Source organism: Haliotis cracherodii, unplaced genomic scaffold (genome assembly GCF_022045235.1).
Source record: "Haliotis cracherodii isolate W230 unplaced genomic scaffold, xgHalCrac1.p SCAF_3, whole genome shotgun sequence".
NCBI lineage: Eukaryota > Metazoa > Mollusca > Gastropoda > Lepetellida > Haliotidae > Haliotis > Haliotis cracherodii.
Genome location: NW_027266286.1, coordinates 30,775,751 through 30,798,862, shown reverse-complemented (window position 1 = coordinate 30,798,862; position 23,112 = coordinate 30,775,751). Strand labels below are relative to the sequence as shown.

General features: G+C 35.7%; 1 protein-coding gene across 1 annotated transcript in view; it reads left to right on the top strand.

Annotated features, from left to right (window-relative positions):
• The window catches only part of LOC139475356 (inositol 1,4,5-triphosphate receptor associated 2-like), a 165,820-nt gene that overhangs the window by 6,098 nt on the left and 136,610 nt on the right, over positions 1–23,112 (top strand). Inside the window, exons 5-14 of the mRNA XM_071258582.1 lie at positions 1,821–1,898; positions 3,537–3,593; positions 3,980–4,039; positions 5,368–5,432; positions 7,592–7,760; positions 10,589–10,777; positions 12,420–12,604; positions 13,763–13,800; positions 14,315–14,469; positions 17,867–17,988. Coding sequence (XP_071114683.1) covers positions 1,821–1,898; positions 3,537–3,593; positions 3,980–4,039; positions 5,368–5,432; positions 7,592–7,760; positions 10,589–10,777; positions 12,420–12,604; positions 13,763–13,800; positions 14,315–14,469; positions 17,867–17,988 — 1,118 coding nt within the window. The remainder of the gene's footprint in view (positions 1–1,820; positions 1,899–3,536; positions 3,594–3,979; positions 4,040–5,367; positions 5,433–7,591; positions 7,761–10,588; positions 10,778–12,419; positions 12,605–13,762; positions 13,801–14,314; positions 14,470–17,866; positions 17,989–23,112) is intronic.

The window sequence follows — 23,112 nt, the reverse complement described above, 5'->3', positions numbered from 1 at the left end:
GTTACTCGTCCTGATTAAATAAAACTTTCGAAATTCTACCTTTAAAGATTCGAAAGGTGCCAGATGTACAGCGTGGCAGTTTGACAGGGAATTGTTTACAGCATCAGTTAAAAAAACTTACAAGCCCTACAGGCTAGTAGGATCATAATATTATTAGCCAGAGGTAATTTCTACTAGCCTCCGGCCTACGGGCAAGCATTAATTGCTATCTATCCCTGCAGTATTACCAGCAATGTTGTACATTAGTGGGGACCTGGTGTTCATGAGGTTTGCTGCTATTGTCTTTGAATCTGGGATCTGCGAAATTTAAACTTTTGATATTAGTGTTTTGACAAGGAACTTTGATTTACATAATTTTCAACACTGATCAATGAATAAGGGATCTATTTCAGACACTCACACAAAATTTATTAATTTATTAATCAGAAGTATTCCTCTTGTCAGCAGACTTAACATCCAAATGGCACACCCAAATATCTTTTTTATGGTGTCACTTCATTTTTCGCCATCTGACACTTCTGGGTTTATAATCTTTAAAATAGGCCTTAGGAGATTGCAACTCATTCTTGTCCCTTATGATAATTGTGTTCCGTTTAATTGATATGTCAGTTAATGTTAAAAACATAACCAGATGAACTTGATCAAAAAGTCACCAGTTATCAATCCAAAAGTAAACTATGATAATACTCTTTGATTGGTAAGCCAAACTTTAGTTGTTTAATGCTTCTTGATGCATTCTTACAAAATCCCCCAAATAAGTAAGCTTATGCAAAATTACAAATCACAATCTCAGACATTATTCAATTCATCAAGTATGTAAGACATGGATTTGCACCCAGCATGTCATCTCTGAATAGTCTGTGATAACTTATGTAAGTGTTTATACTTTGGATCGGCATGTATCTAGTGGATTTGTCTTAAGGACCAGATTACACACCGGGTCAAGTGGAGATATATAGGGCTTTTACAGGCAGGGGAGTGATCATGTCAACAAACTCCCAGCGCCACACTGCCACAGCCAACTCACTTGTGTTGACACACGCCTACCACCTTGAATTGAACCTGGACCATTCTAGTTTAGCAGTGTGCCGGTGATACTCCCAGACATGTAGGTGTGGAAACTATAGCCCTATCCATGATTGTGGTGTTCTGTTAGGAAAATGGCACGTCACTATGTTGGGACAGTCGTGACACCTTGTTGCTGGCTATCAGGGCTAATCAGTGTTAATTAACTAGGGTCGAGAAAAGGTGAAATGTCAGACAGCCGGATTTATTTCAGGTTTGTTCCTCATGCTCTATACATGTACTGTGAAGAAGTTACTTGTAACTTGTGTACGTCCATGCGACCTCACTTATGGTTGTTTTCAGTTTCAAATTGTTTGTGATAAAGTCTATGAAGAGTATGTACATAATATATACTGGATACTCAACACTGAAAGAATGGTACATAAGGAAGAATTACTGGTGTGTTACTTTTAGGCTGACAGACCCACCTCAATTTCAAACTCATAGGTTACTGGGCATATTTTACCTCATTTCTATCCCTGATTCATTCAACTTGACGTTTTGAAAATATTGTTGGTGTATCACAGTGTCTTCATATGTTTTATTCATCAAATAATTAATCATAGTAGTTCAAGTTCAATTTGAATTTTGCTTCTAAAACTAATCAATATACACATTGTATGTATGGTTGAAATGTTCGAATAGTAAAGAGACTGAGTGGGAGTGTTTCACATGGTGGTTCACACTATTGTTTCTTATCCATTTTTAAGATGCAGATAATTTTGAAGGTTTACATTATGATTTTACTTTTGCAGTTACAGATATTACTGTGTGAACTGGAAAATGCCAACATTCAACAGAAATCTCTTCAATCAACTCTAATAGAACAAAAAGTAAGATCTATGTGATTTTTGTTTTGTCATATCTATTTGATCACTTCTGTTTTGTTAGATTTTGTTGTAATTAACGAATCAAGCAGCAATTGTTATTTTTTTTTTTTCATTCTTTTTATATTGGTTTATGAACTTCTTACTTTGATTCTGAAAAGTTTTTCAGAAAAGGAACACAATCATGAAACTGTTGTCACAATGCATAATAGTTACAACTTACCATGGACTAAAAAGTTTAAAACTACTGAGAAACCTGAGTACTGAGAATGTAAACAAATAACAGCACGCCTGACCTTTCGAGTGTCTTACTCACATCTCACCTTGTTGTTTATGACTATGTCCATTATCAGTTTAAGATGTAATCGGTTACCTTATGAAGGTAATAAATATCCCCAATAAACACGACAGTACTTGCATGTCAGCTTGGTGTGCTGGGCTAAAGAGCAAGAAACATGTTAGTGTTTGTGTATACTGAGTCAAGAGTGCTTACACTGCATGTAGTATTGTTAGTCACACATTGTGGCTGACTAAAATAGATGTCAAATTACTTCTGGTATATGCCTTAATGATTTCTACCACTTCCTCTTAAACACTTCACATTCCTGAAGTCACATGGTTGTTGTTCAAGGAGAGGTAGGACCATCTCATATGAGTTTTTCAGTGGGACTGTGTTTGATTTGGGTATCAGCCATATGCTTCATATGTCAGTAAGGTACTGTTTAATACAATATGAGAAACAAGGAAAATAGAGCATAACTGTCCCTTATATTTTAATCCAGTGGGTCATCATTAACTGTAGATGATAAGTGCAGGGATAGATTTATGCAGAGGGTTTAAGGTTTAATATGGCATGAAAATCTGGTGAATGACCTCTTTTCTTTTAGTTTTAGAAATGTTTTATTTGTGGTTTAAGGTATAAATGTTTGGCTTAAGACACAATTTGAATACTTTAATTTGAAGATTCACTTGTCTTTGATTATGCTGCAATCTCGGAACTTTGTTCAGTCCATAGATTGAAATGGCAGTGTGGGTATGATGTTCGGTGATTTATTTTTAATGAGGGACATAAAACACATTGGTAATCACATGTGTTGTAGATTATTTTATTTTATCAACATTTATTGTGACTGTCATTATACATGTTATATGTATTAGCATAATTTCAGTCAAAAGGAATTGTCTATTCAAAGAAATTGATATTTATAAATCAAGAGAAATATTATGATTTGTAGGAGGGTTGACCAAGTGTGCCTGATGAATTATTAGTTAGACATTTTAATTAATGCTACAAGTCAATAGCGTGTCAGACGTCTTTTCAATAATACATGCAAACCTTATACTTCTTACCGAATGTAATAGGTGAAAATGAGCTATCACTGACTGCATTGACCCATGAATTGATTTGCCTTATTCAGCGGGAAGGTTTCTTAACTAATGCATGTATAGAGAAATAATAATCTGCTACTATAATTTTGTAATTACTTAATGAGATTGGAAAATCAAAAAACATGTTTGTCAGGGCAAATTTCATTTGCCTTGTAAATACTCAGATTAGGTCAAATTGATATAACCAATTCGATCGAACAAAAGTCCTGATTCAGGGATATAGAAATGACTGTATCTGCATTTCTTTATTTGCAGCAACTTTTAAAGAAACTAGCAGAGGAGCGAACAATGCATGAAGTCACTCTGTCTGAAGTAAGTACAGTTAATATCAGAAATGGAATTTCAATTGTCAAACCAATCCAAGTTTTAGTGTTTACTTTGACAATGAAGAATATAATTATGATTCTATACTTCTGCAGGATCTTCTTAGAATGAAGGGTTGACATGAATTCTATTCAACAGACTACAAGTCACTTCAGATTAGTGGTTTAAGCAACATAACTTGATGTTTGGTAAAACAAGTACTTAAGACTAGTTGCTTGGAAGAAATGCACTGTTGAGGCAACACTGTTATTCTTTGTGTTGACTGTGATAAAATATTAAAGTTATATTTTCAATTAATTTTCACCTTTCTTCAGTGTATATCATTTTTTAGGGGGAAATTACAGATTGAAGTATATTGTGACTTCTTCTTTCAGAAACAAACACAAATTCAAGATCTCGAGATTTGTGTAGATGAGCTCAATAAAATGAATGAGGTATGTGATTACTTATTCATTAAAGTAACGCGACTGTTCCACAAAGCTCTTAATGCTCAGATGGTTGTAGCCTTAAAGTATGAGAGTTATGATCACCTTAGTGCTAAGATCGCTTTGTAGAAGGGGTCCAGGATTGTTAGTGTACTGGCTGCTGTGTTAAAGCTGTACTACCGCTGACGGCGGTATGAACAACAGTAACTCACTCATTCTTAGTCACCTACTCGATTCAAGGGCTATTTGATATACAGCAAAATGCTCAAGAAAACATTAATAGCTAATGGAAGACCTCTGGTATATAACTGTACACATCTGATCACGAAGCATTTTCCATGGAGGTTGTCTCCCTTAGATCATGTGAGTACCTATATTTTCACGGTATAGGCGTTCTGTGTTATACAGTGAGTGACAAGTAGCATGGTCTTAGTCACAATCTTGAAAGCTACGTGTCCCTTGACTAGAATACTAGATTTTAACGAACTAAGTGTTCAAAAGATTACAATCTGGGTTTAAACATTAAGGAATAATCATAAAATGACCATTACATTGCCTTCTGTTTGAAAGTGTTTTTTCATCATACCATATTTGCAATAATATCTTAAATATGTAACTTATCTTCATAAGCATGTCCTTCAAAGTGTGAAAATTTACACGACAGTCCATACTTTCTTGTATATAATAAGATTATTTTATTGATAACAGCAGTGTATTTGCTTTGTAACTTTTATAAAAAACGGTTTAGTTTCATCGACGTTTGAATCACTACTGCTCGTTCTCTTAAAATGACTTTATCTTAATGAAGGCTTTTTCATTTCTCCTTATTATTTTGAGAATGGTATGTGTAGTTAACTTGCAATTCATTAAATCCTGACCTTGATAAGGTAAGACCTGAACAACTCGACTTTGAAAAGAAAATTGTTTTCCTTCTTAAGGTTTAAATCATTGTGATTTTATCTTGAATAATTTTCTTTTAAATATTTAAAAATCTAAGTTTACAAATAGTTATAAAATCTTATTTATCAAGAACCACAAGGTTCTTCATAATTCAGGTGTAGCTCCATGTCTTTCATTGACTTTGTACCTTATATAACTGCAATGAAATTGTTCGATCCCTACTTTTCAATAGACCTTTCATAGTCTAATCCCAGCCAGACAAAAACATCAGATGATGTGGGATTCTGTGAAATGATACATGTAATGTGATGTGATTCACTGCTGAGGCCACACTAAGAAGTCAAGTGAGTTCTTACATCTGAGGATCAAGTCTGTCCAAGAATCACCAGTGGGTCTTGAATTCTTGCTTGAACTGTCTGTTTGATTTCTTTCTGTAGGAATTGAAATATGAACATGACGATCTACAAATGCAGTTTATACAAGCTCAGCAGGAAATAACCAAGTAAGTGTACAGCTTTCTGGTTGTGAGAGTAATGACATAATGTGTTATTTCATTGTAGGGAATTGCAAATACATTTGGTCGATTATCAGCTTAATTCCCCTGAAATATCAAGAAGAGCAGGCTGGTCCTTCAAGACAAAAATAATCCACACAAACCCTTTTGCTCAATACCTTGGCTCACTATAGTCTATACACTGCAGTAAGATAAAACACAGCTTCCAGATTATATCTTCTGCTAATACACTAGCTATATACTGATTGTAATTGGAATTTCAGAAAGTAATGCTATTGACAAAGTTAGGAAATCATATTTACATAACTTAATTTGATTCATGTTGTCAAAAATTATCATAATTACCCACAAATCATGTCGTATACTTTTGCAATTATTTTCATGTTCTTGTTCTATAACAAAGTTGACATTGAATGTGTAGTACATACTGTGCCTTCCTTATGCCACTGACTGAGTGACTCAATTTCTTATTGTAAAGGAAATCAAACAAGCTTTTTTCTTTCAGGGAATTACTGTTTTATGGAAGCCTATTACTGCCACAGTCAAAACAAAATTTCATCTACATAGATGATACTTACATCTACATATTGATACGTTCATCTGCGTAGATGATACTTATATCTATGTTGATGTTACTTTCATCCACGTAGAAGATACTTACATCTATGTAGATGTTACTTTCATCTACGTAGAAGATACTTACATCTATGTTGATGTTACTTTCATCTACTTAGAAGATACTTACATCTATGTAGATGTTACTTTCATCTACGTAGAAGATACTTACATCTATGTAGATGTTACTTTCATCTACGTAGAAGATAGTTCCATCCACGTAGAAGGTACAATCATCCATGTAGATGATACTTACATCTACATATTGACACGTTCATCTGCATAGATGATACTTACATCTACATTTTGATACGTTCATCTGCGTAGATGATACTTACATCTATGTTGATGTTACTTTCATCTACGTAGAAGATACTTACATCTATGTAGATGTTACTTTCATCTACGTAGAAGATACTTACATCTATGTTGATGTTACTTTCATCTACGTAGAAGATACTTACATCTATGTAGATGTTACTTTCATCTACGTAGATGATACTTACATCTATGTAGATGTTACTTTCATCTACGTAGATGATACTTACATCTATGTTGATGTTACTTTCATCTACGTAGATGATACTTACATCTATGTAGATGTTACTTTCATCTACGTAGAAGATACTTACATCTATGTTGATGTTACTTTCATCTACTTAGAAGATACTTACATCTATGTAGATGTTACTTTCATCTACGTAGAAGATACTTACATCTATGTAGATGTTACTTTCATCTACGTAGAAGATAGTTCCATCCACGTAGAAGGTACAATCATCCATGTAGATGATACTTACATCTACATATTGACACGTTCATCTGCATAGATGATACTTACATCTACATTTTGATACGTTCATATGCGTAGATGATACTTACATCTACATATTGATGTGTTCATCTGCATAGATGATACTTACATCTACATATTGATGTGTTCATCTGCATAGATGATACTTACATCTACATATTGATATGTTCATCTACATAGATGATACTTACATCTACAAATTGATACGTTAATCTGCATAGATGATACTTACATCCATGTAGATGATACTACTATTGATTTATTCACTTTTGTGAAAACTTCTTTTCGTGTAATCAACAATAGTTGCAGGTCAGATATATATAACCTCTGTCTTAATTAATAATCACTGATTTGTTTGAATTTCTATTTTGACGTGGCTTTTTGAGGTATTATCTAAACATTAAGTAAATTAAATCATGAAGGGTTGAGAATCACTCAAACTATGTACATGTAAGTATCTACTGTGATAATCATCTAAGTTGATGTAAATATCTTCTACGTAGATGAAAGTATCATCAACGTACATGTGAGTATCATCCACATAGATGAAAATGTTCTCTAGGTAGATGATAAGACTGTGACACTAATATGCTACCATACCGTTAGATGTGTATATATATGTTTTATGCATTCATTTCTGAACAAATTGTCAGTTTGTTTTTTTCAACTGAAAATGATGAGAAGATCATTGACCACTTTGCACCTCTCCGTGTTCCAGTTACCACATGAAGGATGACAAGCCCAACATGTCCAACTCCTCCGGGTGTGTCGATGACCTGGAGGTTGAGGGGGAGGTGCTGGAGGCAGAACATGTCTCATCTCACGAGTCTACAGCATACAGCACTCCTGTCAAACAGACCTCTATACACAATGAGATCAAGGAAATGGTGAATATTCCCTAAAAAGAAAACTCAACAGGAATTACTACATTTTAGGGAAACAGATATCGACTGAAGACAGGTGTGGGTTTGGTTGCAGTGACTCGGCAGCAGCAGTCACCTGCACTATGAGGAACCTCACACTGTGCAGCAACATTGAATTAGTCAATAAAAGGCAGGAAGCCAGTATGAATTATTACTTAATTTTTAGCTCACCTTACTGAAAGTCATTTGAGCATGTGTCATGGGCTGTTTGTCAGGCATCATTGATGTCATGGTCAGTGAACGTCTTCTCCCCTGAAACCACTGGACCAATAAAACCTAAACTTAACGCCAGAATTTGCTTAAGATGTTCAAATATTATTTGCAGTATGGCCACCACATTGCTTATTCTATCAACCACTTGTCTGTTGCCTAGCATAAGTGTTAGGGAAGGTTGAAGATCAAGGTCATTATGTGAGGTGAGGTGAAATGGGGTTTAACATCGCATCCAAGATTATTGCACATATATAGCAACATAGATGGTCATTGTGCACACAGTATCTGAAGTGTTAATGATTGAGATTCTATTTATATTTAAAAGGAATGATCTCTAAGATTGGTCATATTGAAGAAAATTCCAGTGCCCTCTCATGAATGTCTAGGTCACCAAAAATCTTATTGTCATCACATTGAGCATGTGTTTTTCCTAAACTGGAGTTGAAGTAATAAACCAGAGGTACTGATGACTTTGTTATTAAGGTGTCTACAGGAATAGGACCTTCTGTTTTTAAGTTTTGCTGGATTGGGCGTGTGTTTTTACAAACTGGAAGTGCATATGAATTTCTTATTTATGTAGCTAGAGTCTAGGGTTAGCGTATTGACTCATAAAATGTATTGCAATATTTCACAATACGAAGAGCTTATTGCGATACATATTTCAATATGTATTGGGGCTCATATGACACATATTTGTTCTGTTCAAATGGTACTTCTTCATCCAATAATCCAGACTTAAGATTGCGAGATGGATGGTATGGATAACAAGATCTATTACGTAATCGATATAGAATCTTGATGTAAACAGTGTGGAGCCTATGCTGTTTACATGGCTTAGATAGGAACCCAGTCCATCCAAAAGCCTCAAGATAGTAGATATAATTCATATTATCATATATAAATTCTTCTGTGACTGTAGGGGTGGTAGTGCTGTGGTTTAAGCATTCACTCGTCACGCCAAAGACCCGGATTCATGGGTACAATGTGTAAAGCCCATTTCTGGTGATATTGCTGGAATATTGCTAACAGCACTGTAAAACAATACTCATTCACTCACTCAAACCCACTCACTCACTCACTCACTCTGTGACTATTGGAAAATATCAATACACAAGGCTTGTATTGTGATACATGTGTGTTGCTGAGGGCCATGTTGCAATATACCGGTATACCAGTTATATCGCACACAAGAGACATTTGATTGTTTGTTTCATATTGGTTTACCATTGGGCATTTGTCTTCTCAAACCAGAAGAACTGTCATTGAACTGGAACTCTTAAATAACTTTGCAACAGTAATGTAGCTAGAGGCATGGAATGTTCTGTTTCAAAGTGGTACCACATTAGACAATATTAGGGATCATAGATGAACAAAGAAACAGAACAAGTGTGGACAGGGACCCCTTCAGCATAAAAACATGGGGTCATTTTATAAACGTATGGGGCCACACTCTGAGATCACAAAAAAAACATAAGTAATCTGATACACAGGTTACTGATGCAGAATCCCCATCCAAGGGTAATGCTAGCAATACATAGAATATTTCTTTCTCAGAGGTAACGTTATGTATTGCTGCAACAACGTCTGATGTCATATATTAGTCTCAACACCTTTTTTTAAATCACCGTTAGCATGTGTCTTCAAGGTACTCCTTCCAAATTAATACTTTAGCTTTGTCATTGAATTAGATTTCACATGATTTATGCAAAGCTGACATGTCATAGTATTTCTTTCTGAGTTATGCTGTAACCACATGTAGTCGCGACGCCAGGTTCATTGGAAATTTCTACCTTTCTCAGTCTGTCACTGTCAGGTGCGCCATGAAAGACTTCTGTGTTTCGCTAATGTTACCTGTGGTTGGCGATTCTTTGAATGACTTCTGCAGTCATTCAAAGCAGAAACATCTTTGGCATTATCAGAAGATGGTATAGGCTGTGTTGACAACGAAAAGTAATTTAGAATAGATCTCTCTCTGAACATTTTTCCGACTGTCTGCTCATGGATTTTGCTGTTTGGGGCATGGTTTATTAGTTACGCTAATGATCCAATGTAAATCGTCAATGTGGCTACAATATTTGCACAAATGTGTGACTCTGATTGGACCGTTTGGAACTTTCAGCCAATGAAAGGCGCAGATAGCAAAATGATACACGAAAAAGTGAAAGTTTGCGTTCAATAAGCTGTTCAACAGCTGTGCGAGATGTAAAAAATTTTGGAGACAGTCAATGGCCCCCATAATTATTTAAAATAAACCTAGCTACACGGGCATGCCAAACAAAAATTATTGCGGGAATCCTGAGAGGCTGCAGCAGAACTCCAGATTAATATTGGTAGATATTGGTGAGGTTAACTTTCAACTTACTGGATGAACTCCAACTGGTTCAGGATACATGTTTCTGGTGGGAAAGTTTGGGGTCAATCAATAAAGGTTGATGAAGTCTTTTTTGTTTGTACTGTTGACTGTGCTGTTAGATAACACTCACACATTCACTATTATTTTTAATCACTTGTATCTTGCTTGAATATTAGTTGTGTGAGTTGAGGTAGAGAGCCAGTGGCTGCATTTGGTCTATCTTCAGCTTGAAGACTCTCTGCACCTGCCCTCCCCACTTAGTGACAAGGAGCTTCAGGAGAGCATCCTGGCCCGGTCCTTCTCCTCCGGCGGCGACTCCTGGACAACAGAAGATCTCATAGACCTTGAGGTCGCTTCCTTCATGCCTTCAAATGGAGATAATGACAAGATCATAACACTGGATGGTATAAAATTGGTAAGTCTTTGTATCACTGAACAAATGTTCAGACATGATTCTATGAGATTTAAGCTTTATACCTGGTAATTTCCCAGTTAATGATATTCTCTTGTTCCCTCAACGTAAAGGAATGATTGATGTATAGTACAGGTGGGGAAATCAATGAGAATTTTTTTTTAATCTGTATTGCTGAAGTTCCAAACCACACTCAATGTGAATGTCATGTTAGCTCAAGTGGTTGAAAAACAACTGAAGGAACCTGAGTTCTAAGACGATGCATCTCACTGTGCAGAATTCCATTCCTCAGTGGTGCCAAGATCCACTGGTCACTGGTTAGAACTCCTGAAAATGATCTTTGCTCTGTCAGCACCAAACCCATGCTCACAAGATTAAATAAAGTAATCAATGTCTTTTATGAACTTTCCTCCGAGCATGAGGGGCCAGATGACCTAAATGGTCTCAGGGGTTGCATCCCCCTGTTGCATCCATTCTGTATTTTGTTGTTGACTCTGTTTCTACCCTTAAATGTTGATTCACCTTTTAATGATTAAATCTAGTGATAAAGCATGACACATGGGCATTTGTTCATGTACCTACAGGTATATGCAGTCCTGCCACTTAAAGGACTTATCTATGTGCAGTTTAGTATGTTATGAGTGAGTAGTGGTCTTGAAAACTTGTCTGATATATTTTAGTTTTTAGCCCCTTAATCTGGTGATTTCACATAACAATATTAATCATGATAATAGTTTGAAACTTTGAATGTATGTCCAAAATTTATGAAAGAAATAGACTGATGTGATGTGACACTATCCACCCAGAAAGGGGAAATTTTAAGACCATGAAACATGTCATCTTCCCGAGGCAAGGGAGTTAACTGACTCTAAAAGTCCAGTTACCGCCCTTGCCAAACTAGGCTGGAATTATGGAGTTATATTTTGGTTGGACAAATGAGTCTATGAACAGTCAAATCTAACTCGCATAACGAAATCAAACATCCTGTTTGTAAACTTCCATGCAGCTTTTTTGCGATTGCAAGATATGAAAAGAATGTATACCGTCAACTTAGTGTCAACAGATATTTTACAAATCTTTTCATGTTTTTAATCAAGATGCTCATGTGATTTGATGCACTTCATGAAGTGAGACCTGTTTTATTACAATATAGATCTTGATTGTCTTCTTCACTGGGCACCGTCATTTTGTTTGATTGGTTAATAGGAGGGACATAACTCGTAATAGCCACTGGTGGTGCTACGATTGAACCAAGAAATTCCGGCCTAGTTCGGCAAGGGTGGAAACTGGAATTTTACAGTCAGTTAATTTTCTTGCCTAGGGAAGTTGGAAGCATGTGTGAGAGAAGTGAACAGTAGATTTTGACAGACATGCAATGCTGTACGTAGCATGTGTGATCAAATAATCAAAAAGGTTGTAATGTTCATATGTAAATTCTGAACCTGATACATGTTTACTGATTGAGTGTGTAACGGATCAAGGAATACAAGTTAAGACCAATCCTGTGGGAATTGTGAATCACGACGAAGATGTCTATCAAAATGATTGAGCATGTTCTCTACTCCAGATCATATGAGAGTGCCATTCATAGTTTTATATCATAATGATGAATTATTTTATACAGTAATTCAAAAATTGACTCCAGGTTAAGAAATTCAAGGAACAGCAGGATTCATTTACACAGCAAATCGATGAAGTGATCAGTGCGGTGGATGCAAACCCAGACAGGGGAAGCTACTCTAGACGGCTCTTTACTGACAGTGATGGTGAGGAGGAAGCGATTTCCTCCAATGGTATATCAAATGAAGAAAATCTCCATTCAGAGAGAAGGTATATGATGCATTGTAATACACAGACATCAGCTTAGAAGCAAAAACAATACTGTATATGTTTTCAACATGCTAATTTTTAGAAAACCCTGGATGGGTAAACGAGCTCCACATGATTATATTAATGCTGCTCCAGCAACTAAACAACTACAGAATGCAAATTGGCAAAAAAAAACATATGCAGAGACATCAGTTGGCGTATTATTGCTAAAAACCTAGTTTGCTATGTCTGTAATTAAAGTTAAAACAGATACAATATACATAAAAGATAGTTCTAGAGTTTGCAGCCAGCTGCCTAATTATATGTCATTAAGCTATTTCAAGTTTGCTTGTTTTAATGATGAAGTTATGAAGAATTAATGAAGTGCATTTTCAGTTTGGTATCAGCGGGAACAGTCAGATCTGACTGAGAAAATTTTGTTGAATTTATTTTCATTTTATGTCCTGTGGATAGTAGGAAGTGGGAAGCTGAGTTTGTAAAAAGTTCTTTTAGAAGTCATAGGTTAATATGATGTTCTGCATTGAATCTTCTCATCATGTTTATATGAGGCCTCTGGGAAAACGTGTGGCAAAATGTGATTCAATATGCTCCATTGCTCAAAGGTTTACATGTGAGGCAGAAAATGCACTAACTGGAAGTCCACATGCAGGATATTACGGTCATTTCAAAAAATATGTTGTTTTATTTCAAACAAGCAATGAAAAACATTGATGAAGCTTTTTTCATGTGCACCAGTTTTCCTGATGAAGGGATGGGAGTTGATATATGGATTTGAAAATATTGTTGTGGTTAGCATGTGCATATATGCACATTCACAACAGTAAAGGTCTAGTTATTGCTTTGTCATTTTCGAAAGAGACTCAGAGTATTATTAATAATAATAATAAGATACATATATAATGAATAGTAAAATATAATATGTATAGGTTTTTGCACTCCGGGAATTTTGAATAATTTTGCAGTGTCAGGAAATTTGTATAGCTTGAGGATCAAATTTTCAGCAATGATTTAAATAAAAGTCTCCATCAGTAAGTTTTGCAATTTGAGCTAAAGTGTCAAGGAATGTATTGCACTGTACATAATTGGAAATTGGAAGTCTATATTGTTTACTTGTGTATGTTTCATGCTTTAATAGGTTTCATTATGCTGTTGTTTCAGGTACCAAAGGTTGATACTCGTTTTACAGAAGCTAAAAGGTAATTTTGCATATTTGAAAACATTCACAATACAATGTCATGTTCTGCAGAAACAAAAAGGTCGCATCCTGAATTTTTATATCAAACATTAGATATGCAGATCTTACTTTACATGAGAAAAATGCTACTGTTAAGTTGACTTGGGAAGTAGTATAGAATCATATGACTGAAAAGTGAGTATAGGTTTATGCCACTTTATGCCACTAATTTCAAACATAGTATTTTGTCCATAGTCTTAATTAAGTTGCTATGGAAGTTTTACATAATTTCCTTAAAACAGAAACCTAAGACCCATCTTTCTTGTGTGAATGTCTATGGTAACCAACATTAAAGATTGGATGGCCACAATGACCAGGCTCTGTGTCAGTAACCCTGATGTAGGGCGTATTCTTACCCTGACTACTGGTCACACTATTCTCACACTAATGATGCTGCAGGCATCATATCATTTTTTATCTGTGTCTGGGACTTAAAACACTATTCACTCCACTAATAGGTCACTTTTTTTGTAAAGGTGAAAATGAGCGTCTAATACGGCTCCATGACGAGGCAGTGGAGAGTGTATCCAACTGGGAGATGACCGTGGACAGTACGCTGGACAACAGGCTGAGTGTGCTGCGAGATGTTTTGTTGGAGGAGAGGGCTCTAAAAAAACAGCATCAGCGTGAGGTGAGTGGTTGCATTTGGGTGAGTGCAGGGCTCATGTTGCAGGTTATCTTGTATTACTTGGTTTGCAGATCCACCAATTAAAATATCTTAAATGGGGAAAATATTAATGTGAGAAGAGTCTTCCAACAGAGTTTGAAAATAAATACTGCAATAAATAGACTTCATTTAGGTCAATAAGGAATTGTAAGTAACTCTTGGACATAGTTGTTTTTTCTTGTCTTTATTTAACCCAACTGACAATGTTTACATATGTTTCTTTATATGCATCATTGTTTTGTAAATATCATTTTTACTTGGACCACTGAATAAAAACCTGGAAGCCAAATGATTTAGTAAAAGAACTAAGCCTATATGTCTGTGAGCCAGTGACTTTGCTGGAGATAAATGGCATATAGAACATTCCAATCCATTTTCTTTTTTTTCCTATGTGACACATCTTCAGTATAATAACTCCCTGTGAGGATTCTAGGGCAGAATAGGTCACCATTTTCCCATGCTTGTAAGAGTTGACTAAATGTGGTTACTACTATGACAAGCCTGATTGTGTATCTTGTTCCGCCAAACCAAAAGGCATATCACTGCTCATGCTATCGACCATAGGTTTGCCTGGTCTTGGCCACATCAAAAATGTAACATATTCCTGAATGCTGTATAGTAATTAACCAACTCTTATTCAATAAAGATCAATCATCAGTTGATTTTACAATCAATGATGAGTCTTGAAATTTTTAGAAATTCCCATCTCTAGCTGTAAATAGGAAAAGTATGGATGAGATATGGCTCCATATATAGCAGGTATTTTGCTGTAATTGTCCTGGAAATAATGGAAGTCTGCTGTGTAAAGTTATTATATGATGTGATCCTTTAGGATTCATGTTCAAATGTTCATGTTTTTAAATCATGTCACTGTTATGTGCCTGTCACCTTACTTTCAATAGATTTAGTCAAGTCACATTGGACATGTTAAGATCCTATCATATCTTGTTAATATAACACCAGTTACAAGAGAACTTTGGAATGTCTTTGTAATGTTGGGTCCAGAAAGCAAAGTAAAACATGGTTTTGTAAACAAGTTGAGTTGTTGAAGCATATAGAATAATAGGGCAGTCAGTTGGCATTGGGCATGTTGAGTATCAATTCAGATTTCATCATTCATTTGTTCGGTCAGTGGGTGGGTCGGTCATTCATTTAATTTTTATATCACATCGCATGTATCTCCACAATCACTCATGAACACCTCCACATGATCTTTGGTCTAGGCAATCTGATCAATCAGAAAATGCTATCTATTGTCAAAATGACATCAATCATTACCATTATTCTTTGAAATAGTATGATCCATGAAGATATCACTAGGCTCTGTCCAGATCTATCCAGCATCATAATCAGATATTTCTTCTTTTATTTCTTTAACTGTATAACTTTGAGTCTTGATATGGTAAAAAATATAGATGAAGACGTGAATCGTATTGATTTTTTTTATGGTAAATGTTTTTATTGTTAAAAAATCATCCTGAAATATTACATTGCACATTTGAGCAGAAGGTGACTTTGATCATCAGCTTGTACCCACACTGTAAGAGGGATGTTTGGTTGAAATCTGTGCCCTCCATGCGATATTGATGTTTGAATTATTCATCATTCAAACATATCAGTCTTCATGAAAAAGATTCAGTCTTCTCCCAAACCACAGAATCAATATGGTTTGACCCTAGCATGCACAATCTTATTAATGGTCTTTGCTAAAAAAAAGATAAAGATTTATTTCAATCCAATTTTCTGCCCACAGATGATTCTTTGGACTAATCCTGAAACCAGTATTCTGAAACCGTTTTTTAATTCTTCTTTGGGCCATTCTACAATTTAGAAAATTGAAAACATTAAAGGCATTCTTTTCATTCTGAGTGAATAGCATTCACTCTTCCAAACATTATCTTTTACAATGTTGAATACAAAAAGTCTCTATTATAGCAAGACTATATTGTGGACCTTTACCCACAAGCAAACTAACCATCTCTGTGGTGTAGTGGACAGAGCATCTGACAGGAGAACGGAATGTCAGCCGTTCATTTCCCTGGCCAGGTTACCAAAAGACATTAAAAGATGGTACTTGCAGTAAAACAGTCTTGAGTGTGATATTAAACCCTATTTCACCTCACTAGCAAACCAGCGTTACCTGTCCTTCTCTATCTCAAAGACATGTTAAAGTACCGGTAATGCTTATAACCTGTTTCCTTGTTTGAAAATGAACGATTTTGTTATGACCAAACTATTTTACACTGTTAATTTAGGATATACTTCAGACATAAATGGACATACTAATAGTTTCTGTCCAAAATGGTGTAGTGTTAAAAAAATTATCTATCATTATTACCTTATTGATCACAATTGTCATTCAGATTAGATGCTGGAAGGAATTTCATCTCAAAGAAACCTTATTGACTCCATCTGATGAACAGGTCATTTCTGTTACCGCTTGCAATTGAAACATGAAAGAATTTCTTTCAGTCTGCAGCAGCGGCATTTAATTCATCAGATGAAGCTCTCTAGTTCTGTGTCACCTACATCTACTTTGTGCCGAAACATTTATCAAATGTATGTCATTGGTAGTAGTTCTTACCTTACAATGTCCAACACCGATATTAAACAATAAATATTTTGAAAAGTTGCTATGTATAATTACTTTTTGACATATTGTAGAAAAACTTCATGCCAGAAAAAATAGTGTTTTCATTTTACTAATTTTGTGAGATTCCTTCAAGTTTTTATGTGAAAGGACTTCGTATTGATGTCATTTAGCCTAGATGGAATTAAAAATTGAATCTTCTGTAATAGTTTACCAAAAGAGTTAACATTTTTACATTTTGTCATATGGCTGTTTTGCTGTGTAATATCACAACCCACTAGCAATGCATATGGACTTGGCACCAAAGCTTCACATTCATGTGTATTTTAGTGGCATAATGGTATGCCACAGATTAATTGTCTTGTGAAAGTGCATATATGCATTCAGAGGAAGATAAATCATTCACTTCTGTAAAACATAGATGATGAAAGTTTATTACAACATGGAGAACTTTTAAGAGAATTTGAGGATTTAAGGTCAGCATTTTTAAAGAGCTAAGTGTGAATAAGTTAATTAAGTTTCAGGAACCAAATATTGACTTCCTCTGCAGCATACCTCTTGTCAACTGTTTCCTTGTAGAACAAAAACAAAATGTGTGGAGCATTTTTAATTAATGAAGATGGAATTTACAGTCAAAACATACCCTTTGTTATGAGAAAATGATGTTTTACATCCGTTCAAGAGCATTGGTATTCTCCAAAGTGTGTGAGGAACAACCACTCTGCCCATGCCTGCTGCTGTCAAGACAGACTTTCTTCTATACCTGATTAGGTTCAGTCCCTGAGGAGCGTGGTAAATGAGACTAAAAGACAATTAAAAGACAAGGAAGAGCTGACGCAGCAACTTCAGCAACAGGAAGCAGACCTGGAGGCACAAATGACCCTGCTGAAAAAGTAAGTCGCTTGTTTTTTTCATTTATTTAATATATTTCTTGTATGGTTCCTATTCTTGGTGCCTTATTGGTATCTGCCAGTCATTTGAAATTGAGGGATAAAATATTGTGTCATAATTGTTGATTCCTAGGCATGAAAACTTTGCCATTACTTGTGGATTGTACAGGAAAGCTGGAAAGAGGATTGGACGGCAGTCATGGCACCCAAGTTGGGACATACATTAATGGATGCTGAAATCAATACTACATCTAGACTCACTCAGGTAGTGATTGATCTCAGTGCTGTCATCCTTGAAGCATCCAACTGTAGTCATAGATGTAGCCTTTGCAGGTGTGGTTTCCTTAATCTTACAGAACCTCTCTTATCTAGTTTGCATTTATGCTAAATAGCTCGAGGTTCCCCCCTTTTCTGTGTATTGTGGTCCATTAGCAGGGACATATTTCTTCAGCATTCACCAAACTTATGATAACTTGTGGGAAAACAAAATGGCCCAACACATAAAGAAATTTCCATTTGCTCAAATGCAAAAGACCCTTTCACTTCAAACTTGAGGCAGATTGGTATGGGTAAGGGCTTATATCCTTCATGCATGGCAAAGCTGCTGTATGTTTGGAAGTAAAATTAAAGCCACTTTGTTCAAATTCTTCAATGCTTAAAGAAAAAAGGGTTTTTCTGTTGAGAATTCAACAAATTTATTATGTATTTTTCATTCTTGATTCACGTTTTGAAAGTCATTTATCTTAGTTATGATACTTCCTTATCCCCTAGTCTAAAAAAACGAAGATGTAGTACTTTGTAGAGCTGATAATGGTATATTGGAATTGTTTGATGCAAGTTCCTTATGTGTATTTTTAAACTTGAAGAATATCCACTACTTCATGCGGGGTGGATCTTTGGATCTTTGACGTTTTCAAAGATAGTGTTTATAATCTATTAGGGCACTTACTCTTATAATATTACTCACTCACTCACTCACTCACTCACTCACTCACTCACTCACTCACTCACTCACTCAGCTAGGATACATCACTCACTCACTCACTCAGCTAGGATACATCTACTGAAGACTTTGCAGCCAGTTTCGGAAAGCACAATCAATCTCTTCTATATCTCATTGCTATGAAGCCGATCTTTCTGTTTGCTGCTTGTAAATTTAGTCAATAGGTGTTTCTATGCTTCCTCTCTGCACCATGCCATTCCAGTATCCTGACATCATTACATACATACTTCTCTGAAGACATACATTGCCATATCTAGATACAAAGGTCAGCCCCTATTAAATGGACATGATACTGCTTCTGTTTCTTTGAACATGCACTATACCGGCCTATTTCCTGCTATCTGTCTCAATCAGAGCACTTGTCATGGGATATTGACAGGAGAGGACTTAATACATAGCTCCACTTCTTGGCTATGAAGATTGTGTGTCGTCAGTGGTGGTTCATATGCTGGATCAACGAGAAGTTTCAGCAGTTCTTGTTTTTGCATAAAATACTGGCAGGAACCATCTCTGCCAACATGTTTAATTAAATTCTAACCTCACATTATGAATCAGAATAACTGGTCTTAGAGTCAAGCAAGCATACCATTGAGAAAAAAGATGTTGATCGGAAAGCCAGTGTTTGTAGATCCCAATCAGGAAGCAGTTTCAAATATCATTTGAGCTTTTATGATGCCAAGGTGTATTTTGGGGAATTTTCACAACGAAGTGCAACTACTTTTTTGGCTGAAAACATGATAATAATGACTTAGACACCAAAGAACTTGAAACTTCTCGATGGGTTTAGTTGAGGGGTTCAGTCAACACATACCAGGAATCATCATGGCATGTGTTATCAAAAGGTTCCATGACATAACTTTCTGCTTACGTTACTTAGAATTGTTTTACCTTGAGATGACGTAATTTGCTTGTCTGACCTTCAATGATGTAGACTGAGCATCCATCAGAAAATGATTAACAGCAGAAATGTACGATGGGGCATATCCAAACACCAGTATTTAAAATATGAATACTATAACTTGTAGCAGGATCACTTGGGGTACATGGGGTTTTATACATTCTGTGTTAGGTAGAGGCGAGTGGTATAAAACCTAACGAGTGACGCATAAAACCCCATGTACCCTGAGTGATCCTGCTACAACAAATTTATCTTACCGACATGTTTTAGTATGACGTTGTAAAATGATTCAAATAAATTCCAAATTGATAGAAAACAGCTGAGATTAGCTTGTGCTATGTCATGTGACATTAATTGGTTCGGAAAGAGTGTGAGGCTTTTTGCTTTGAAGCAGGGTATAAAGGATTTCTTCTGTCTGTCAGAAAAGCATGTGCAGCCTGTAGTGCTCGTGGCGGGGTATAAGAGATTTATTCCCCTACTGTGCAATTTATAACCTCCAAGGCACGTTACACAGTATTTTATCAGGATCCAAGGACCAATCAGATCTCCTCATTCTGACTTGGAGGTTTGATAATGTTCTTTGTCTGTGCAAAATCTATCAGTCCATATTTCATAATTGGCAGCTAGTTAACCACAAACAAGGAAACAATCATTCTCCTGTAATACATGGCTTAATTTAATGTTTTCCTTGAGGAAGTAATAAGCAGCATCCATTACCATTCTCTATTACACCATGTGCAAACAGAATGCTAGATACCTGAGGAATAGAACCCTTTGAACTGGATCCTGAACTCTCTGGTACTGTCAGTGATAATCACACTTTGAAAAGCTACAGGAACACAATGAATTGCAGGAATAATTCTGTGCCGTTGCTTCAATAACCTCACTGAAATTGAAATGCATATTCATGTTGTTGGCAGGAATTCGCATTTAAGAATTATCTTGACTAAATATTTAAAATGACAATACATTTTGCATCTGCCATGTAAAGGGGTCAAAGGAAATGTCCTTGTCGAACTGCTAGTTAACTGGACTCAGCTAAATCAACTTGATTGTTATTTCTGTTTGAAGGTATGTTGTATCCTTATTATTCATGTTTTATTCATGCTTGATTTTTATGTTAAATATAACCTAAACAAGAGTGTGGGAATACAACCTTTAATCCACCAACAGAGCAACTAGGCACATCACCTGTACATAAATGTATACCCACAGAGGTAACAAGTCAAGCATGATAGAAAACCTGTGTTTTCTGTTGAAGGTATGTGTCATGGATTATTCATGTTTCCTTCATGCTTGATTTTTATAGACATTCGGTATTTAAATTGTAAATGTACAGTTGATTCTAGATAAGTATGGGTAGTACAGCAAACCATCTGGTATAACAATGATTTGCCAAATATATTTTGAATCTACTTGCTTGACCATGTCCTGGAGAATATTATTATCATTAGATTTTGTATGTGTATATAGATTTATGTTCACTAATCTTTCTTCAAATTAAATTTCATTAGACCCAAGCTTTAGACTGGTCACTAAAGTTGCTAAGTCAGTTTTAACCTTGAAGCAGTGAGAATTAATAGATAAATGAATACTAAATGAATAGAAGGAATTTAAGGTCCAGTTATATCGAGCATTGACTGCTTTGAAAAATCTAGTGAGAATAGAAAGACGTGTGAGTGATGCAATACATTGTTTTGGTTTTCAATAATACACTGATGGAGGGTATAGGTATATGTACGAGTATTATTTTGGTTCTGTTTTTTTTTATATATTGTTTTAGACTGAGTGGCCGAATATAACTGGATGACACCTCCTGACTCATCAAAGCTACAAAGGAGAGCAATATGATGGCCCTGTGTCTATGTAATTTCCTGGTTCTTATGCTAACAGAAAAGCTGGTTGGATTAGCTGAAATCAGTTGTCAATTTTGGCATCCTTAACTTATGCATGGAACACTCCAAACTGCAGGCAGGCTGACCACAGTCTTTCTCTCGAGGCAGACATTGTTATGGAAAACAAATTGGGTTATGGACTCCCCTTCCTAAATAGTCTCTGTACTTTACAAATTCTGTGCTCAGACATAACAAAATCATATATATTGACAAAATTATGCATCTTTGATATCAACACAGATCAAAATAATCTTTTTTAAGGGTGTTCTGACTAACTTGTCTGGCTGGATGACATGAGCAATTAATCAGTTATGTAATTTGATATTGATCTATTTGAAAATAATATGACTCCTTTGATCAGTGTGATCAGAAAATTCCAATTCCCATAATTCATTAATTTGCAGATGTTTATTTGTTAATAAATAAATTATCACACCAATTTTTAGATTTTTGTTTGTGAATAGATTCTTCTTGAGTATATATTTGAATGTTTTTCTTTGCAAATCTGAATTTTAAGTGCAAAAAGATAGAACAGAAAAATGTGAAAACTGCTACAAATATGACTGCTGTGATTGCATTGAGGTGAAAAATGGAACATGCCATGCGTAACTGTTTCCGTCAAATTTAACTTCCCACAGCCAGATGAAAGTAGCATGGGTAGAGAGCAACAACCGCTGACCTAGATGTGATCAATACGAGGAAATTGAAATCACCGAGACTTCAGAATCAGTTGCAGAAATCAATAACTCGCGAGAAGGGTTCAACCTCTCCACAACTTTTTAGATATGGCACATTTTTCAAATGAAGGGAAGCAATAGTTTTATGTTATTTAGTCAGACATGCATAACAGGAACTGAGCATTGGTTTCCTAATAGACTATTGGAACACCCATGGCATTGAGTCCAGCCAATTTATTGATCAATCAATGCCATTATTACACGAGGGGCATCCTGAGAGCCCACACAGATATAGACAGCTTGACAACATTCAAAGATGTTGATACCACCGCCTACCTAGTGCTGCTTCAGCCATCCCTCATTCCTTGTATTGCAAGATGTAGACATGGGAACTTGTGCATCCAAAAGGACTTTACATCCCTCCAAGCATAGTGCATGGTGAGTTCTGACTATGGATTATCTGCTCAAAACACACGGCTGAAACAGTTTTCATCATTTTCATCCCTTGTTATTACTTTAGGTAGTGTTTCCACTGCAGAGAGACTTCAAACTAGGTCAAAATCCTTTATCGATTTTCTCCAATGCCTCAATATTTTTGGGCCTTCTAAAGTAAGATGGTTATCTGAGTTCTTTTTGATGAACGTTTTCTGCCTA